This window comes from Trematomus bernacchii, unplaced genomic scaffold, assembly GCF_902827165.1.
Source record: "Trematomus bernacchii unplaced genomic scaffold, fTreBer1.1, whole genome shotgun sequence".
Taxonomy (NCBI): domain Eukaryota; kingdom Metazoa; phylum Chordata; class Actinopteri; order Perciformes; family Nototheniidae; genus Trematomus; species Trematomus bernacchii.
In genome coordinates this window covers 8,344,612-8,366,356 of record NW_022987567.1, presented here as the reverse complement: position 1 = coordinate 8,366,356, position 21,745 = coordinate 8,344,612, and the positions used below count along the sequence as shown (strand labels likewise).

At 38.9% G+C, this 21,745-nt stretch overlaps 2 protein-coding genes across 4 annotated transcripts in view; both read right to left on the bottom strand.

Annotated features, from left to right (window-relative positions):
- Positions 1-8,115, bottom strand: part of prune2 (prune homolog 2 with BCH domain) — an 18,763-nt gene extending 10,648 nt beyond the window's left edge. For 2 of the 3 annotated variants that reach the window (XM_034126078.1, XM_034126075.1), the window contains exons 1-5: positions 7,999-8,115; positions 5,397-5,603; positions 2,611-2,677; positions 2,333-2,524; positions 667-843 (exon numbers count right to left, since the gene is read on the bottom strand). In XM_034126078.1, the coding sequence (XP_033981969.1) occupies positions 667-843; positions 2,333-2,524; positions 2,611-2,665 (424 nt within the window). In that variant the 5' untranslated portion in view covers positions 2,666-2,677; positions 5,397-5,603; positions 7,999-8,115. The remainder of the gene's footprint in view (positions 1-666; positions 844-2,332; positions 2,525-2,610; positions 2,678-5,396; positions 5,604-7,998) is intronic. The other variant, XM_034126077.1, reaches the window with a different exon arrangement.
- A 1,576-nt stretch (positions 8,116-9,691) lies between these two features.
- On the bottom strand, positions 9,692-21,745 carry LOC117478803 (guanine nucleotide-binding protein subunit alpha-14-like). The gene is made up of 7 exons (XM_034125708.1): positions 21,487-21,745; positions 17,328-17,512; positions 15,363-15,517; positions 14,397-14,537; positions 12,927-13,056; positions 11,685-11,838; positions 9,692-10,546 (listed from the first exon to the last, which is right to left on the bottom strand). The coding sequence occupies exons 1-7, from the start codon at positions 21,602-21,604 to the stop codon at positions 10,356-10,358; spliced, it is 1,074 nt and encodes a 357-aa protein (XP_033981599.1). The 5' UTR covers positions 21,605-21,745; the 3' UTR covers positions 9,692-10,355.

Genomic DNA, 21,745 nt, shown 5'->3' with positions numbered 1-21,745 from the left:
AAATCAAGACGGCAAATGCACTGAAGTAAAAAAAAAAGCAATTTTTCTGCATTAATAACATTTCAATTAGGAAATGTGTTATCATGCTTTCCATAAAATCTAAAATATGTACCTCTTTTAAAAGTTTTCTTTTAATAAAAGAATATTGATGCTATTGTTATGCCGCTAAGGATGTGTACAGCCCTGGGAAAGCACAATTTTTATGTATAATTGAATTACCAATGTGATCAACTTAGCATTTTACATTTTGTTTAATTACATTTTTTGTATTTATATTAGTTGTTATGAATTATATAATTTTTGTTTCATTGCATTTCATTTTATTTATGTTGTTCTTTTTGTGAAAAGGTTATAACAGCGCTTAGAAAAGTGGTATTTAAATAAAGTTATTATTCTTTATTATTAATTGAAGGCTCGATTCTGATTGGTCAATTGGGACATTTCAGAGGTCAATATGGCAGTAGCAGAGATCGCTGTTAAGCACTATAATGACCGTTGCTAAGGACGATCTAGAGAGAGGTTAAAAGACGTTTTCTAAGCCACATGATATGATACGAAAACCACCCTTTACCTTAACAGTGAGAATAACACTGTCTTAGTCAGTACTGCGTATACATTCAAACCTATTTCCTTCTGTAATAGTGATAAACATCCAGTAATAGTCACCTCCGTGTGAGATGACCCTCATGTAGGGCTCGATGACCTTCATGTTGATGCGGTGCTCCTGCTCCCCGATGACCACGGTCCTCCACAGCTTCCCGTCCTGACGCTCCTCCTCTGCGCTGTACGTTGGGATGGAATAGGACGGCTCACTGGGCCCAGTCCTGGAGGCTGGGTTAGGGTCTGATGGGAGCAAATACTGAGTTACAGTAACATCAGTGAGGACTGGTGTGAAGCTGAAGCAGCTAAATGTGATACATGTTCATCACATTAATGCACACAATGCACACAATATCTGTTTTTTATAATTACTGCACATATTTTATTCCATTCTATTTCAATGTAAATACTGCTATATTTTACATTTACGACATCAAGTCAAATTCGTCGTACGTGTCCACCTACCTGATTCTGATTCTGATTCTGATTTCTTTTTCTTATGAAGACATTTTGACTTATTAAAGAAGAAAAGACCCTTCAAATCATAGTAAACCCTGTTTGTCTGGAGCACGGTAACATTACATATGAAAACACTTATTATAATGTTGCAGGGATTTAAAAACAAACAAACTTAAAAACAGCAACACACATATTTCTCAGAGAATTTTCGTAGTTTTAAAAAGCCAAATCCGGACCCCCTTATTAGTTTGGCTTTTAAAGGTCACCTATAATGCTACTTTTAGGCAATAGCATAGGTCTCAGATATATACAAATATATAAAAAACATGCCTATGAAGTGTTTTGCTGAAAATACCAAACAGATCACCCATTCTAGCCATGCCTCATATCCCTCTATTTCACAATAATTGATAAAAAAAGAAAAAGGAGGGGTCTGAGCTCATGCGGGACCCGGCAGCTACTGTCTAAACTAAATACTGCCGTGATGAAACGCCATATCATGGATTATCAAGGATTGTTTCTGAAACAGTATGGAGCTCAAAGGCTTTCTCTCTTGCCGGTTATACCACAAGGTGAGTTCCTTTTTATTTCCTGCTTCTTCACACACATGCTCTCCAGTACAGGTTAGCTCTGAGTGTTAGCGATGCTAATGTAAACACCGACCATATTACGTCCAAAACAGTCGGGCATTGTTTCTGATAGCAACGTTTCTGATAGGGACGTGGGTCCACATTTCAGATATTACGTCATATCGGAACGCAAATCTGGATCAGCTCCGTTGTTCCCCCGTTTTTAGAGATTTGGGTACGGAGGAAAAGAGAGAGGGTTTTATTTTCTGACGATGCGTGAGTTCCCTGACACACCGGGGTCACATGTTGATGTAGAAAAGACATAAAAAAGTGCATTTTGCATGATAGGTCCCCTTTAATTGAATTGTAGTTATTATTATTTTATTCAGTCCTTTGTTAATTGGCTTGTGTTAGAATTAATTGTTTTTATTAATCACAAAGACATGTGTTGCTCTGTCTATGAACTCAAATTGGGGAAGTATTTTTTGTTATTTTTTAAATGTGAAGCCCTTTGTGTTACCATGTGCGTGTGAGGAAAGCTATATAAATCAAGATGAATTGATTGATTGATTCGTTTACATTGCAAAAGTTAGAGACTAGCTCACAAATCCAGAACCTGGAGTCTCATCGTTTTATATTCTATACTTTCTTTTATACATGTAGGAGGAAAATGTAGGAGAATGTGTTGTTTTTTTTCGACCCACCTTCCCAGTCCATCTCATGGTCGGTGTAGTCACCCTCGTCTGGAGTGTCCAGGTCGTCCACGTTGATGTCCAGGTCGTCGGGCGTCTCCCCCAGGTCGTCCTCGCTCTGGTCCAAAGACAGACTGATGCGAGGGGCCGAGAGCTTCTTCCTCTGAGAGGGACCACCCTGCAGGGGGAGGGAGGTGGGAGGGACTGCAAACAAACAAACAGCATAAAAAAAGAGTCACTTTGTTAGAAATCAAAAACCAAACATTTCATTTTGGATCGGAGCGTCTCACCTGGTCGTCCTTCGCCCCCCTCAGAGTTCATCTTGCTCTCTGATGCCAGGTCCATCCCCAGGAGGACCTAGCAGGAAACACTCAGAGTTATTTAAAGTTATTTTACTGGAGATTTCATCCACTGATAGTAATACTTAATAGCTGTTACTTAGGGACATTTTCAATGTGTGGCTTCCACCTGTAACTCATAAACACTGAATCACTTCTCTGATCTGAATACTTCCTCCACCACCTTTAAAATACTTTTCTTAGTACCAGAGAGCAGAGAACCACACATACGTTTGTGCCTACAGTAACTAGGTTTAAGGTCATTTAAAAAGACTAGTATTCCATAGTTTTACCAATTATGACAATAATCAGATTTTGAAACGGGGTATGTTTTTTTGTTTACGTAAAAAACACATTTTATTTGGATATTACCCAATAGGGCTTTTTTCCAAATGTACTGCAGCCTTTTCTGATGAGACATGTGGGATAATATTCAGGTTTTAAGACTGTTCTTAGGACATGGATTCGGAACATCAATGGGGTTTTTAATGTAGATAGATAGATAAATACTTTATTGATCCCAATTTGGGAAATTATTTTGTTGCAGAAGATTGCATATGCCGCCTCTTGCAGAGTTTGTTATTGTGCATAAACGTTAAAAAAATAGCTTTAGGGAACACAGATCACAAAACTTGCAGAAGAGTAACAACGACGGTTCACCTAAAGGAGCAGAAAGTAGGAAATAAGGAACATTCGGGCTGAATTTAATGAGCATTGTGTTAGCATGTACGATCAGTATGCATGGCTCCCTGTTTCCATTAGCCATGTGAACAGCTTATGGACTTTTGGGGCAACATTTTGAATATTTAGTGCATGTAAACGCATTCCAACAGAATATGTCGCTTGTTTATTTTGAATCTTAATACCACATTATTATTTTTTTAAACTCTAAGAGATCCTTATCAGCGTCATATTTGTGTTGTATGTTGAAAGACTACAATTGGTCCAAATATCTTAATCAGAAATGAATATCAGCGTCAAAAACTCAAGCTACACAAATAATAAGTAGAAGAAGCCCCCCAAACACCTTCATGTCTTAAAGTGCACCTATCGTGCTATTTTAAGGTACATATTATGGCTCTCAGATATATATAAAAACATGTCTATGATGTGTTTTGCTCAAAATACAAACAGATCATGCATTTTAGACTTCCCTCATATCCCTCTATTCCAGCCCTGTTAGAAAAAACACGGATTTTGGGTCCTTAGCTTAAAAAAAGAGGAGGCGGAGCTAATGCCTGATCAGAATTCTACCTGAGATAAAGTTAAATTCTGCTGTGATAAAACGCCATCCTGTTCTAAACCACATCAAGGATTATTTCTGAAACAGTATGGAACTCAAATGCTTTTTCTCTTGCGGGTTTATCACGGGTTTTTATTTCCTGCTTTGTAAACACATGTGCTCTCCAGTACAGGTTAGCTCTGAGTGTTAGCGAGGCTTGCTAATGTAAACAAAGACCATATTACATCCAAAACACGTCAGGCATTGTTTCTGATAGCAACTTTCTGTGGGTCCACCATCCGAAATTACGTCATATCGGCAGCAAATCCGTATACGCCCGTTGTAGCCCCGTTTTTAAAAGATTTGGGTACGGAGGAAAAGAGAAAGGGTTTTATTTTCTGACGCTGCGTGAGTTCCCCGACACACCGGGGACTCATCTAAAAAGACATCAAAAAGTGCATTTTGCATGATAGGTCCCCTTTAAGAAATTATATATTGATTTAACGTGATCAATGCTCATATTTGTGTCTGTTTCCGTGACTCCTCAGTCATCAGAGTGAGTACAAGAGGAGAGAAAAGAGTGAGGAAGATATCGAGGTTAAAGGTCAGCTTCCTGTGAATAACCCTCCCATTCAGACTGCAGGAGGGGGAGGGGTGTTCGGGGATTGTTACATCATGAAAAGCACATTCCCCCTCCTCTCTGCTGATTCAAATAGGAAGAGAGAGCACTCTCTCACGCCTGAACACAGATTGATGCAAATTCACAGCGAGTCACGTGGCTCTCGTTCGAGTGGAAGGAAACGAGGAAGTGGTGGGGAATAAAATGCTGAATGGCTGAGAGGATGACATCATGCTGATCCACAGAAACACGTACAGTACAAACAGTTGCTCCATTTAAAAAATAATAATAATAATAATAATAATAATAAAAAAATAAGAATAAATATAAATATAAAAAAATAAGAATAAATAAAATATAAAAGATAATAATAAATAGAAATAAAATAATAATAATAATAATAAAATAATGTTTTTATAATAATAATTTTTTTTTAAATGTAAAAAAATATATATATAGATACAAATACAATATAAATAATATATAAAATAGTAAATAATAAATACAATGAACACAGATTGAGCAGGGATACAAACTCCCAGTGAGTCACGTGCATGGAAGGAAACATCCTCCTTCCTCCTGGAGCCGGAAACGAGGAATATGTCATCGTATTAAAGGAAAAATAAAATGCTGAATGTCTGACTCAGGTACACATGACACAATGCTGACGATACACAGAAACATGTACAGCACACACACACACACACACACACACACAGATAATAAGCAATGACACACAGCTAAAATCAGCATCAGCTCCATGGAGGATGCTGCTTCTCATCACAGAAACCCCTCCCTCCTCCTCCTCCTTCTTCTCTCTTCCTGTCTGTGAGGAAAAGATAAAACACATATTTCTCTTTCTATTTCTCTTTAGGGAATACAAAGACCCCTACTCACCACTGGAGTCTCTGTCCCGGTGTGTCTCAGAGCATGGATGTGCTGCCTTTCCTGCTTTTTCTACCAGCCTCTCGTAGAGATGCTCAGCTTACAAACAGCTCACAGCTTCCACCATTTTGTGGTCACATGATCTGGGCCATTACCAAATAAGGGCGATCACCTGCTCTGACAGCTCTCTGTGCTCAGCAGCTTCCTCAGGCAGTGCAACTGAATGGAAAAAATAGGAGGAGTGGCGTTTGTGTCATTCTTTTCCTCGTCTGGAGGGGATAAACTGGTTTTATTACTACATGAGAGGAAAGCGGGGCTATAGTCATGTAATAATTAACCTGACTGAGCAGCTGCAAGATTGCTTTAGCCCTTGGGGTTTAAAAGAAAAAAGCAATAACTATCAGATGTTGTGCTTGTATAATATTAAAGAAGACATATTATGCTCATTTTCAGGTTGATATTCTTTACATGCTTTAATCAGTAGTGTCTCTACTTTAAAGAGTCCTCTCCTGCTGATGTTCATGTGTATATCAGTATGTAGTGTCTCTACTTTAAAGAGTCCTTTCCTGCTGATGTTCAGGTGTATATCAATATGTAGTGTCTCTACTTTAAAGAGTCCTCTCCTGATGATGTTCAGGTGTATATCAGTATGTAGTGTCTCTACTTTAAAGAGTCCTCTCCTGCTGATGTTCAGGTGTATATCAGTATGTAGTGTCTCTACTTTAAAGAGTCCTCTCCTGCTGATGTTCAGGTGTATATCAGTATGTAGTGTCTCTACTTTAAAGAGTCCTCTCCTGCTGATGTTCAGGTGTATATCAGTATGTAGTGTCTCTACTTTAAAGAGTCCTCTCCTGCTGATGTTCAGGTGTATATCAGTATGTAGTGTCTCTACTTTAAAGAGTCCTCTCCTGCTGATGTTTAGATGTATATCAGTATGTAGTGTCTCTGCTTTAAAGAGTCCTCTCCTGCTGATGTTCAGGTGTATATCAGTATGTAGTGTCTCTACTTTAAAGAGTCCTCTCCTGCTGATGTTCAGATGTATATCAGTATGTAGTGTCTCTACTTTAAAGAGTCCTCTCCTGCTGATGTTCAGATGTATATCAGTATGTAGTGTCTCTACTTTAAAGAGTCCTCTCCTGCTGATGTTCAGGTGTATATCAGTATGGAGTGTCTCTACTTTAAAGAGTCCTCTCCTGCTGATGTTCAGGTGTATATCAGTATGTAGTGTCTCTACTTTAAAGAGTCCTCTCCTGCTAATGTTCAGGTGTATATCAGTATGTAGTGTCTCTACTTTAAAGAGTCCTCTCCTACTGATGTTCAGGTGTATATCAGTATGTAGTGTCTCTACTTTAAAGAGTCCTCTCCTGCTGATGTTCAGATGTATATCAGTATGTAGTGTCTCTACTTTAAAGAGTCCTCTCCTGCTGATGTTCAGATGTATATCAGTATGTAGTGTCTCTACTTTAAAGAGTCCTCTCCTGCTGATGTTCAGATGTATATCAGTATGTAGTGTCTCTACTTTAAAGAGTCCTCTCCTGCTGATGTTCAGGTGTATATCAGTATGTAGTGTCTCTACTTTAAAGAGTCCTCTCCTGCTGATGTTCAGATGTATATCAGTATGTAATGTCTCTACTTTAAAGAGTCCTCTCCTGCTGATGTTCAGGTGTATATCAGTATGTAGTGTCTCTACTTTAAAGAGTCCTCTCCTGCTGATGTTCAGATGTATATTAGTATGTAGTGTCTCTACTTTAAAGAGTCCTCTCCTGCTGATGTTCAGATGTATATTAGTATGTAGTGTCTCTACTTTAAAGAGTCCTCTCCTGCTGATGCTCAGGTGTATATCAGTATGTAGTGTCTCTACTTTAAAGAGTCCTCTCCTGCTGATGTTCAGATGTATATCAGTATGTAGTGTCTCTACTTTAAAGAGTCCTCTCCTGCTGATGTTCAGATGTATATCAGTATGTAGTGTCTCTACTTTAAAGAGTTCTCTCCTGCTGATGTTCAGATGTATATCAGTATGTAGTGTCTCTACTTTAAAGAGTCCTCTCCTGCTGATGTTCAGATGTATATCAGTATGTAGTGTCTCTACTTTAAAGAGTTCTCTCCTGCTGATGTTCAGATGTATATCAGTATGTAGTGTCTCTACTGGGACATGTCTCCATGCTTTAATGTTCAAAAAGCTCTTTATTTTTCTCATACTGCCTGTGCTGCAGCACCTCTTTTCACCCTCTGTCTGAAACCAGAGCCCAGACTGCTCTGATTGGTTAGCTGGCCCGGCTCTGTTGTGATTTGTCAACCGCTAATAGATGTCCCGCCCCTAAGCCTATCAGGTACAATGTGTTGGAGCGCTTGCCAATAGGAGCATGAGTGTTACGTAGTGATGTCTATATGTCCCTGAAAGTGGGATTTCAGCCTTTGCAGACCATTTACATGCACAGAAACCTACAGGAAAGGGAAAACCCCAAAAAGCATAACAGGGTCTCTTTAAATAATCAAACCGCTCAGAAACAATAATGCTAAGGCAACTTTAAATGTGTCCTCTATATTCTGCATTAACTCTGAAAAAGCTCCTGTAACTACTGTAAAGCCACAAAGCAGAAAAAATCAATATTACCTACTCAGACTCTCCTTCCACAGAAACAGGCGTTGTCTCTTCAGCTGAATATCTCTTTCTCTCTTTAGTCCCAACGGTAAGACAGGAAGACAGACGGCAGCCTCACAGACCTTTGCACACCGCACCGTTGTTTAGCACAAAGGTTGATAACGCTTCAAGCCAAAAAGTGTGACCACGCCCAGCTTTGTGGTTAATGAGTGCAGCTGCTGTCATATATCATCACCACACACCAGAGGTGGGAAGGAGTGGAGTACAAATACTTTGTTACTGTACTTAAGTACATGTTTCTGGTATCAGTACTTTACTCCACTACATATTTTTCTGACGACTTTTTACTTTGACTTCTTACATTTTTAACCCAAATACCTGTACTTTCTACTTCTCACATTTTCCAAACAGGCTGGTTCCTTTAGTTTGAATGTGTGTTTGGTGGCGTGATCATTATTATTTAGAGTCATTGCGTGCCTATTGATTTGAACACGATCCGTGTATCCATCATTTCCTGGTCTTCTCTAAAGAAGAGGGACCAATGAAAACGTTGTCATGTTGCCGTTGTTCAGCATGGAAACATTCATTAGCTAACAATGACATTATTGTTCTATTAATATAAAGGGAGGTCAGGTACTCTTTAAAACAGCTGCTAGTTATGGGTACTTTTTACTGAAGTACATTTCAAAGCCCTCTTTACTTTGACTTGAGTAAAGAACTTTAGTCAGTACTTCTACTTTTACCAGAGTATTTTTAAACACGAGTATCTGTACTTCTACTTGAGTAAAGGATGTGTGTACTTTTGTCATCTCTGCCACACACACACCAACACTGGTAAAAATACTTATGTGCAATATATACTTTTTTTACAGTTTAATATTGCTTTTACTGGTTCACCATAAGACTGTTACAAAACTGTTAACGCTTTGCAATATCTACTTTCACAATATAGCTAGTTTTACACTCTTAAAGGTAGGGTAGGTAAGTTTGAGAAACCGGCTCGAGATACACTTTTTGTTATATTCCATGGAATGCTCTTAACATCCCGATAGCAATGAATATCTTAAGTGCTTTGACAAAAAATCCATTAAAAAAAATAACTGGATGGCCTACCTGCCTTCTATCTGTGCACAAACTTATCTCGTGCCCTCATTGGTCATGTGTGTGTGTTGGAGGAGGGGCTCTATAAGGAAGTGGCAGATTTTCTCCGGTTGTGTATTTACAAATTCTAGCGATCTCGAGCCGGTTTCTCAAACTTACCTACCCCACCTTTAAGGTCAGACACTACATGAATAGGGTCATTTTTTTACTTAAAGATATCTGCAAGACATTTCTCCAGTTAATTACGTACATTAAGACAATTGTTTTTTGTATTATAAACATTTTCTGAAATAGTATGCTTGAATATGGAAATGAGCCATTATCTAATTAGATATATACACTGCTATTCATTTTCCAGCCGCCAATTTCTTCCCGCTTTGCAACGAATAAAGGATTTCTGATAATTTTTTTACGAAACCGTAAGTTTGTTTTTACATATAAAGTTCTGTGAAAGGTGAAAAAATATCTACTTTTTTTTTAATCTAAATTCAAAATCAACATTTCAGTACTGTGTATCTTTCATTTTAACATGAGGCTAAAATAATATTGTTAGTACAATTAGATTAAAAAAAATTGACGAAACATTTCCAAAAACTCCAGAGCGTTTTAAAGTCCAAAAGTCAACATTTATTGGAATAAAAATAGATGTAATAATTTCCCAAATTAAACAAGATGTTTATTTACAGCTGTATCAAGAAGGTGGTGCAGCAGCGAGCTAACTGTGCTATAAATTACATTCATCACAACAAAAAGTTATTGTTTAAGGGGTGACTACTTCTTATATTATTATTATTATTATTATTATTATTATTATTACATTAAATCATATTAATGTAATTACAATAATTACTATTTAATTATTGCATTATATATAATTATAATAATAATAATAATCATACATAACATTTGTATAGCACTCAGGGTACCTAAAGTTGTTTTACATTAGCAAAACATTAAAGGTTTTTAAAGATAAGTAAGTAAAGGTAATCCTAAGAGAAAACAAATAAACTGCTTAAAATTAGAAGGGAATAAATAAAAACCACCCGATCAAACCCTAAGGTCCGGCACTTGTTTTCAGGGAGTTTTCTTAAATATGATAACAACACACATGTCCAGTCTCTTACCTGGAACGGCTGCCTCTCTCTGATGTCTTTGAACACACTGCAGCCGACAAGAGATTAAAAAAAAGTCCATACAGTTTTACGACATGTGACCGAAGGCTCCTTCTTCTTCCTGAAAAGCGTCACTCTGTCTGTCTGCACCCCGCCTTATTCCAGGTTAAATACGTCAATGTTCTCCTGGAAGATTGTGTCTTTGACCGAGCTGAAGACGATCTTGATGTTCTTGGTGTCCGTGGCACAGGTGAAGTGTTTGTAGAGACTTTTGGGATGGTCGCTGTGGTTCTGCACGTACATTTGCATGATGAACTCTTGTGCTGCTTTAGCATCTCCCTGAGGACCTGTGGAGGAAAGAGAGGAAATTAAATTCTGAGAGACGATCCCAGCATTGATCCATCACTCACTTCTCCCAACAGATAGACATTTTAAAGCAGGGGTGTCCAAACTGTTCTCACCGAGGGTCACATATAGAAAAACATACGAAGGGCTGGACCTCACTAGTGGTGAGGTATATTGCTTCCTAAATAAAATTACGAGTTAGCAGATTCAATCAAATACGTATATCACAGCTCTCCATCAGTTTTCATTTATTTTGTAGGCAGCTCATTCAAAACAGAAGCCTTGGATTGCTCATAAAAAGGGGAAATATGAAGGATCTATTTCAAGCTTGTTATGTAAATAAATTATTGTGCTTTTTTATCAACAGAGATTGACTGAATGTATTTGAAAAGTGGGATTATTAACACATATATATATATATATATATATATATATATATATATATATATATATATATATATATATATATCTAAGAAGTACAATATAAGACAAGCACAAGTTTCAGGTTTGGGCCATTTTCCATTATACTGTTAGAATTTGGTCATTCCAGAGGTCTGTTAATCTTTGCTAACAGACCGTTGCTAAGGAGAACAGACCGTTGCTAAGGATAACAGACCGTTGCTAAGGAGAACAGAACGTTGCTAAGGAGAACAGACCGTTGCTAAGGATAACAGACCGTTGCTAAGGAGAACAGAACGTTGCTAAGGAGAACAGACCATTGCTAAGGAGAACAGACCGTTGCTAAGGAGAACAGACCGTTGCTAAGGAGAACAGAACGTTGCTGAGGAGGATCAAGGGACTATGTGCTGTCATATCAATCCGCAGAAAGCAGTCGGTGGTTAATTTAACGACAGCTTTGGACAACAAACATTAGCTTTCATTCATCAGAAAACCGCGTGGAATATTTTAGGAGTATTTTCATTTTAGTTGCAACTAAATATGCAGTTTGGCAGTTTTATTTATAACAAAGCACAGTATATAAAAAAACGTTATATGTTTTCAAACTACATGTAGAGTTTTGAAGGCAGTTAGAATATGAAATGAAGTAAAAAGTACATAATTTCCCTCTGAAATGTTGAGTAAATATGGAGCATTTAATAGTAAAAAGGGATTTTATTCACAGAGAAGAGCATGCTTCACCTTTAAAGGCCGGGAAGTATGTCGCCAAATGAGAGCGTAAGATCTTCTCCTCCAGCAGGTCCTTTTTGTTCAGGAAGAGGATGGTGGAGGACTCCTGGAAAAAGGAGTAGGAGAGGATGGTCTTGAACAAGGCCAGGCTTTCTTGCAGTCGATTCTGAAGAAAAAAGATGGCAGGAAAGTCAAAAAGACTGATATAAGGTTTTTTAAAGATAAATTAAAGGTCCCCTATTATACTGTTTCTCATCAATATATCACAGGTCTCAGATATATACAGAGCCTGTCTCTGATTGGCTGAAACACCAAACAGATCATTGCAGCATCCCATAATCCCCTCTGTTTCAGCCCTGTTTCCAAAGTGCTGATTCTCTGTCTGTTACTTTAGATGAAAATAAGGAGCCCCTCCCCACGCCCCTCTGAGAGAGATTTGGTTACAAAGAACTCAATGGTGCTCTAGGAGGAGATTCAGGTGATAAGGTGGGGGGGGGGGGGTTACCTTGGTTGCTGATTGGCTAATGGTTACACAAGCCAACACATCGTTATGACATCATAAAGTGGCCAAAATCTGATCAGCTCATTTTCAGACAGGTTTTTATAAAAATGGATCAGGACAAAAAGAGAGAGAATCTTGGTTCCTGAAACTTTCAGAGTCTCTTTCCACAGAGGGGACACATGTTGATGAAGAAGAGACATGAAGAAGAGGGGACACATGTTGATGAAGAAGAGACATGAAGAAGAGGGGACACATGTTGATGAAGAAGAGACATGAAGAAGAGGGGACACATGTTGATGTAGAAGAGACATGAAGAAGAGGGGACACATGTTGATGTAGAAGAGACATGAAGAAGAGGGGACACATGTTGATGAAGAAGAGACATGAAGAAGAGGGGACATATGTTGATGTAGAAGAGACATGGAGAAGAGGGGACACATGTTGATGTAGAAGAGACATGAAGAAGAGGGGACACATGTTGATGTAGAAGAGACATGAAGAAGAGGGGACACATGTTGATGAAGAAGAGACATGAAGAAGAGGGGACATATGTTGATGTAGAAGAGACATGAAGAAGAGGGGACACATGTTGATGAAGAAGAGACATGAAGAAGAGGGGACACATGTTGATGTAGAAGAGACATGAAGAAGAGGGGACACATGTTGATGTAGAAGAGACATGAAGAAGTGGATTTGGCACAATAGGTGACCTTTAAATAAAATGTAGCTGTGGCAGAAGAAAGTAAACTTACATCGTTCTCGCTCTCGCAAAGGACCTGATCGTACTCGCTGAGCGCCGCCAGGAAGATGATGGTCTTGACGTTTTCAAAGCAGTGGATCCACTTCCTCCTCTCAGAACGCTGCCCCCCCACATCCACCATCCTGAAAGAGACACACAACCATGGATTTAAGTCAAATATTAAAATAATGAAAGATTATTAAAGGAATAGTTCTCTAAGTTGAGATGCCCATTTGACTTTGGCCAAGAGATAGATGAGAAGATGCTTAATATGAAGCTGTAGATGGGCTCAGCATAAATACTAGAAACAGGAAACAACAAAAAATGAAACGCACACTAATTATTATGTCATGTGATAAATGGAATGTGCTTATTCAGGGTTGCCAACTTTGGGTACCTGGCTGGAGTGAGATTTTGATATCATGGGTTTAATTACACATATGCGCACGAAATGACTGCTATCGTGTCAGCAGCGAGACCTTAGCATACATATAGGATATATATACAATATATACAAATACACAATAATGGACACAGACAATTTCAATTTGTTGTAGCTCCAAAATGTTGCACAAGTTCCTTGAAAAAAAAACATTGTCAGAAACTTGGGATGCAATTATTTGTGTGTTTCTTTAGACAGAGAACTTAAAAAATGTCATCATCCCGCTACTGTCATTGACCGCAGCCTTAGTCTCCTTCAAACTGATTATTAGGATCTGCTGCTAAAGTTTAAAGGGGACCTATCATGCAAAATGCACTTTTGTACGTCTTTTATACATGAATATGTGTCCCTGGTGTGTCAGGGAACTCACCAAGTGTCAGAAAACACAACCCTCTCTCTTTTCCTCCATACCCAAATCTCTAAAAACGGGGCTACAACAGAGCTGATACAGATTTGAAATTGTTCTGACGTCAGAAACAGGGAGCTCCGCCTATATGGGCAACTCTCCACCTATCAGGGGAATGGGGGGTTGGGCCACGGACACGGCCATTGCCGCTCGAAAGCGCTGGAGATGCTGTAGTACATATGCCAGGCCTGTAAGTGGCGCTGTAGTCTGCCACAAAAGCAGCGAAGAAGACTTCTCACAGAATCAGCCCTTGCAAAAACAGGGCTGGAAAAGAGCAAAATGAGGCATGGCTAAAATGCATGATCTGTTTGGTATTTTGAAAAAAAAACTACACAGACATGTTTTATATAGGTATGGCCCTACAATATATTATTCAAATATAGCATGATAGGTCCACTTTAGGTTACAAAGTGATATTGTTTTCGTATTTAGTTTTTGTTTTCTGGCAATAAACGTTCAAGAGCAATCAATCGAAATGTCCAGTGGATTTTTTTACTGTGAGTCTGACACTGTTTCCCAGCCCCAAGCACTCCATGTTGAAAAGAAACATTTGAAATAAGGAGTTATAAGACAAACTGATAGGATGTTGGGCCACTACATGCATAGTTCATGGTAATGGGGTAATGATAGCCTACCTGAAGATGATCTTATTGAACTGATGTGAAATGTCGAAGGGGTATTCGATGATGCCGGTGGTGGGGACCCTGACCCTCAAGATGTCCTGAACATCGGGGATAAACGACCGGTTTGTGATTCTGTCCAAGTCGGTCAGGTAACTGAGGAGTGAAAAAACAAAGCATTCACACTTAACATCCTGCCTGGATACGTCTATCCTTTTTCCAACTTAGTTTAGATGTAAGAACGGCCACATCGATGTAGCTCCATGTGACTGCTTAATGGATGTATAAAGAGAACGTTGACATCCCCATGTTAACAACACTCTAATAGTAATATCACGTCTAATCTAAGTCGATGAATTTGATCGATTCATTAACCTTAATAAGCAGCTAATTGCATTGCCATCAGTGCAAGTGCAAGCAATGATGCAGAAACAGCGGTGTAGGGCAAGCAGAATATTTACTATAATCAAAAAGTTGTTGGAAAGTAACAAAGTAAATATACTCAAATACTGAAGTTGCTTACAAAACAAACAAGCTACAAGGCTACAGATTGTTTGCTAGTATTTCTTCTTAACATCCATGTTGAATAATTTAAAGATGAATTAACATTTACTCAGCTCTGATCGATGAAATATGACCATGATCGTCAATCATAAAAGAGAAAGTGCTATGTTCATCAGTCTACTTTGAAAAAGATACTCTACGGAGCGACTGGAGCTGTCAAATTCATATTTTGAATAACACCAAAAGTGATGCTCTGACGTCAATGCTTTCGTCATGACGTAGTTGCCGTGGTCAAATCTAAACTGTGTTGGAAAAACAATAGACGCTGCCTGCCTACTTCTTTACTTTTACTTGAGTAAAGAGGTTTAGTCAGTACTTCTACTTTTACCAGAGTATTTTTAAACACGAGTATCTGTACTTCTACTTGAGTAAAGGATGTGTGTACTTTTGCCATCTCTGAGTATATTAAGGTCTTACTATTTGGCAGAGTCTGATAACTGGAACTCCCTCCTGCGGTCGTAGCACCTCTGAACACCTTGGTCGCTCCACACTTTCTTCACGGCCTCCACCTGCCAAGTCTCCAAAGAGAGAACCTGGTCGTCCATCATCTCGCTCAGCTTCTGTGCATGGCTCTGACACACACACACACACACACACACACACACACACACACACACACACACACACACACACACACACACACACACACACACACACACACACACACACACACACACACACACACACACACACACACACACACACAACACACACACACACACACACACACACACACACACACACACACACACACACACACACACACACACACACACACACACACACACACACACACACACACACACACACACACACACACACACACACACACACACACACACACACACCACACACACACACACACACACACACACACACACACACACACACACACACACACACACACACACACACACACACACACACACACACACACACACACACACACACACACACACACACACACACACACACACACACACACACACACACACACACACACACACACACACACACACACACACACACACACACACACACACACACACACAACATTTAACTGACTTATTAACCTCTTAAGCCCTGAGCCTGTTTTTCAGGTCTCAGGCTCAAAAATGCCATTCCCAGAACAAATGACCATATCTTCCCTTCTAAAAAGGTTAAATTAATAATCTTTTTTCTCAAAGTAATGATAAACCTGTGAGTTGGATGTAGACAAGTCAGAATCAATATAGATGTTTTTTATTTTAAAGAAAATTCAGATTGAACATGGTAAAAAACTGTAAATTATAGTGTCCGTCCAAAGATTCTTTTTTACTTATAGTGAAAACCACCCTTGGATGATGGGTTAGTAGACTAAAAGCTTTAGGAATCCAAAGTACAGCATATAATAAGTACCCTGTATCAAGATTGATGCAAAACAAGTGAAATCTGACCTTTTCAGAGAGATTTAGCAAAAACAACTCACTTCTGGGGTCATTTGGGTGGATTTTCCATATCTCTGGCCCCCCCTTTGTCGATTTTGACGAATTAAATCTCTTTCTGACCGTTAGAGCCAATAGAATCGAAGGGGGATTTCCCCACACACATACATGGTAAAAGAAAAAGGTGGGGGCTTCGCACATGCAGTTTTGCATCAGAGCGAACCTATCTCTAGCTCTGACATCTGGAAACGGAAAAGCAGTTTTATTGCTTATGGATTATCAGAAATCATTTCAAAGGGACACAGACACATTAGATTAACCTATGGATTAACTTCAGCAGCGTTTTTATCGTTTTAATGCCATTGAAGACCACTTTTGACCAGACTACGACACAGGTAAACCATGTTAGCGTTTTTAGCTACCTCGCGCCACATGTTTTGATGTCTGTTTTTGTTTATAAAGTCGCGAGTTCGTATCATAGAGTGATAATGTATGTACCCATCGATTCTGTGTCATCTCACGATGTGAAGCGATGTGTTGGATGTGCAGAAAAGATCAATAATAAGGTTTTATGAGTGATTTTCGGTGCAGTAATCTGTTAGCATTTTTCGCTCGTGAGCTGATCAGATTTTGGCCACTTTATGATGTCATAACGATGTTTTGTCTTGTGTAACCATTAGCCAATCAGTAACCAAGGTAACCCCCCCCCCCCCCCTTATCACCTGAATCTCCTCCTAGAGCACCATTGAGTTCTTTTTAACCAAATCTCTCTCAGAGGGGCGTGGACAGAGAATCAGCACTTTGGAAACAGGGCTGAAACAGAGGGGATTATGGGATGCTGCAATGATCTGTTTGGTGTTTCAGCCAATCAGAGACAGGTTCTGTATATATCTGAGACCTGTGATATATTGATGAGAAACAGAATAATAGGGGACCTTTAAACCCTGCAGTTTCTCACAATGTTCTGGTCGTCGTCGTAGTCAATCCGCAGCATCTTCATGGCGCTGATCAGCGCCTTGATGGCCGTGATGATGTTCTGATGCACGAGGCGAGTGAAGCCTTTCCTGTCAGTTTCACTGTATCCAGCGCCATGGAGGATCCTCATCTGTTTGATGAAAGTGCTCTTCCCACTTTCACCAGTCCCTAGGCAAATGAGATGAATGAGACCGAAAGGATGAGAAATGGAATCAGATCAAAGCGACGCCAGAAATACTTAAAAATAAAATCAGCCAAACATCAATCAGCTGTAGCTCAACAGGATTTCGGCAACAAAAACAACAAGTTATTTTATTAACAATTGAAGAATACTTTTAGATGTTCAAGTTTCAGAGGTTTTTTTATATATTTACCCCCGAGGCTATAGAGGTGAGTGGGTGCATTTATACTTCAAGTGTGTGCATCTGCCAACGTTTAATTTGTTTCTATAAAACACTCCAAAACTAATCGTATTACTCACTTGGATATAAGAGCAAATAGTTGTAATTTGAATGTATTTGCACTTACATCCATGGCAAATCATACAAACATCAGACAATAAAAACCTACATAAAAAAGACAAAACATACAACATAAATGAATAAAAAGGAACACTTGGGTTGGGTTTGATCCGTGCAAGTTAATCAGCCACTACATGCCCTTGAGTGGAACAGTAAAACAGATTTTCTGCCACCTGCTTGGTAATTCCTCTGGATAAGAGAGTCAGCGAAGCAAACAAAATGCCTAAAAACGTTAACCATTAGTCTGACCTTTACCGGGGGAAAATCCAACCTCCAAACTCGAGCTGAAGTTTAAATTAGCGCTGACCTTTAAACAAAGTCATTCATGTGTAATGCATTGTTTTCAACATAACCAAAGTGGGCTGTTTTGATAGTTAAAAATCCGGCCGTCTGTGAAGCTTAATTTAATAAGACGGCTGTATACTCATCATCGTAGCTGTCCAATAAAATGGTTATCTTTTAATGTCCTGCACTGAGCATTTCCAACCTATATGTCATTTATTTTGCATATGCATGTTCCCTTCAATCGTGTTTTATTGTCAGAGTTTATCGATTTTTTATCTTCACAGCCTACTGTATATTTTCTACGTTTTAATGCTGCTTTAATTCAATTTTTTTAATTTTAGTATTGTTTATTTCTACTCTTTAATTTGTGCAATGCCTAATTATTTTTATATAACAAATGCTAAAAAAGTGCATGCATGGGTTAGGGTTGACCTAGCATGACCCTTTACAGCTATGTGAGGAATGCAGAAGGAACCGGTAACTACTTCAAAAAAACAATCCATTCAAAACCACATACCAAAGCCTTGCTATCTATTGATCCAGATACTTTTGTATTTGTCAGCTCAAGCCAACAATGAGTTGCAGTTTAATGATACATTATGAGGTCAGTCCACCACTTTTAGATCATGGTCCCCAGAGGACATACTTCTGTTTTTGTTTCAACAACTTTTAGATGGATTGTCAAGCAACGTTAAATCTGATTATCCTTAATTTTCTCTAAAATATGTGACGTAGAGATATAAATATTATGATGGTGTTTTTATTATATGTGCACCATATTTAGAGAGAGAGAGAGAGAGAGAGAGAGAGAGAGAGAGAGAGAGAGAGAGAGAGAGAGAGAGAGAGAGAGAGAGAGAGAGAGTAGAGAGAGAGAGAGAGAGAGAGAGAGAGAGAGAGAGAGGGAGAGAGAGAGGGGGATGGATGGATGGATGGATGGATGGATAGATAGATAGATAGAGAGATAGATGGATGGATACTTTATTGATCCCAATTTGGGAAATGTTTGCGTTGCAGCAGCATAAAAAACAAGGCAATGTACATCAAAGAAATGAAGACACAAGACATAAACGGTGCACAGTGCTCTATATGTGCTATGGAAAATATTTCTCATCATTCATGTTCATCACATTTGGCCAAATAGAGCAAATGCAATGCAACAACAGAACTAGCCAAACATTTACCGCCATCCCCCTTTCAGTGCCACGTTATGAACATGTTATATATGTTACATGTTAAACAGCATGTTAGCATAGTCATTGTTAGCATGTTAGCTTGCTGATGTTAAAATGTAGCTTTAAGCACTCAAACAGCAGGCTAAATATTACATAGCTACAATTGTCACAACACGATGTTCTCCTTTTACAGGAACATTTTAGTTTAGCTAGTAACATTTACAAAGAAAAGACATGTTTGAGTAAAGGTGTTTTTTTTTCAGTTTTGCCAAGCAACAAAACTGTTGTGGTTAAAACATTGAATTCACCTGAGCTGTACCCATGTGGTAACATATGCAGGTGTGCACATAACTTTTTGAGTGAGTTACTCAGATGAGTACCAGGAGACAGTGTTTGGTACTCACCCCACATGAAGCGTGGTGTTAATAAGTGCAGTCTTCCTCACTGTCCTCCTCAGTGTCTCCTTCACTGTCCTCTATTTACACTTCTTGCATGCTAGATGATGAAGATGATGAAGATGCACCTCCCTGTCTCTTTGTAAGCCTCCAATTTGCTTTCTCCAAAACTTGTTGCCAAAACTGTGAAGTCCTTGCATTTCCTGAGGCCAAGTTGAAGGATCAAATACTAAGAAATTATCACATGACTTGAAGTCATATCTGATTTCAGAGGTGGGAAGTAACAAAGTACACTTATTCAAGTACTGTACTTAGGTACAATTTAAGATACTTGTAGTTTACTTGAGTATTTCTATTTTATGCTACTTTGTACTTCTACTCCACTACAGTTCAGAGGTAAATCATGTACTTTTCTTCCACTACATTTATTTAATACCTTTAGTTACTTTACAGATGTGGATGAATGATGTGAAAATATAATCAAGTGTTAAATCAGACTTTAGTTCCACCTGGAGTAAATCCACAAGCTACCTTGCAGTATACAAAGTCATTCAAACTAATTTTTAAACACTTTAATGATCAATAATTATAAAACATATCATATACATTATTATGAAATGGACCAATCTGCAAAATGACTACTTTTACTGTCGCTACTTTAACTAGATTTTGATGATAATACTTTTCTAATTTTACTTGAGTAACACTTCTTCCACCTCTGTCTGATTTCAAACTCTTCCATTAACAGCCTGAGTAAGTTTGCAGCTGTGTGTTTTACTCCACTTTGTTGTAAATAAAACTGCAGCAGCTTGACCACAGAGCGTGAACGTTGTGATCAGCTGATTTTGCGCAGTTCTGCAGTGTGTGCGCGGGGCACAGAATGTGCACAGGGGAGTCTCCCACCGCAGCCAGTTGACGTAGTTTTGGTACAATTCTGTTGTACACACCGACGTTAACAGCAGTCCGTCTGTGCACACGGCGACCAACTCTGTCGTCCAGTCCTCTGCCTCCTGTGAAGCTTCACAGGTCCGTCGGTTATGTCCTGCGCGGCACGGCCAGCACCCAGTTCAATCAGTCATAGAAAGTCTGAAGATTTTAGCAGGGAGCGAAACGGCAAAGTGGCTGCTTAATGTCTTTGTTTTTTTTGGACATGTCTAATAATTTACTCCACTGAGTATTGACAAGAAATATGTGTAGGCGAAATATGTGTTTTGTTTTGATGACCTATCAGGTACGCAAAGGCGCGTTGTGACACAAGTGACGTTACGCATTTCAGATTGTTGCCGCGCATGCGTACCTGCGTACCAGTTATGTGCACCCCTGAACATATGACACTTTTAAAGTCACTTTATAGGCAACATTGAAATGCAGAGGTGGGAAGTAAATATGAAATGAAGCTCCTTTTCACTTATATTAATGTGATATTATATTATGATGTAAGGTTCAGTTAGCGTTGCACAAAAACAGCCAGTTTAAAAGTTACTTTTAACTTTTAGTACATTTCAGAGACTGTACTTTTGTACTTTTACTTAAGTAAAAAGTTGAATCAGTACTTCTACTTTTACCAAAGTCTTTTTTTTACACAAGTATCTGTACTTCTACTTAAGTAAAGAGAGTTTGTACTTTTGTCACCTCTGTTTAAATGGAAATATCCATATTTCAAGGGAATATTTTAGTTTACGTGTCTCAGAAGATGACTGGTAGTTAATTAGTTCCCATTAATGTCAGTGGCAGTGTAAAACGTGATGGAAGTTCTTTAAGAAACTCACCCAAAAGCAGCAGCTTCACCTCATTGTGAGCCTTGTTTTTGTCCTGTCGAAGTTGCCTCTCTATTTCTTTGTGCACCCTGAGGTTCTCCGTCTCCTCCTCAGACAGGCAGCACTCCATTGTTGTAAAAGTCCTCAAACTGCACCACAGCTGACAAGGAGCAGAGAGGAAGAGGATTGGAAAATGATTTTAGTTTCGGGGGAAAGGCTTCTGTCCCGGAGCAGGTGGATTGGCGACTTTCCGCAGGCATTCTTCCTCGTG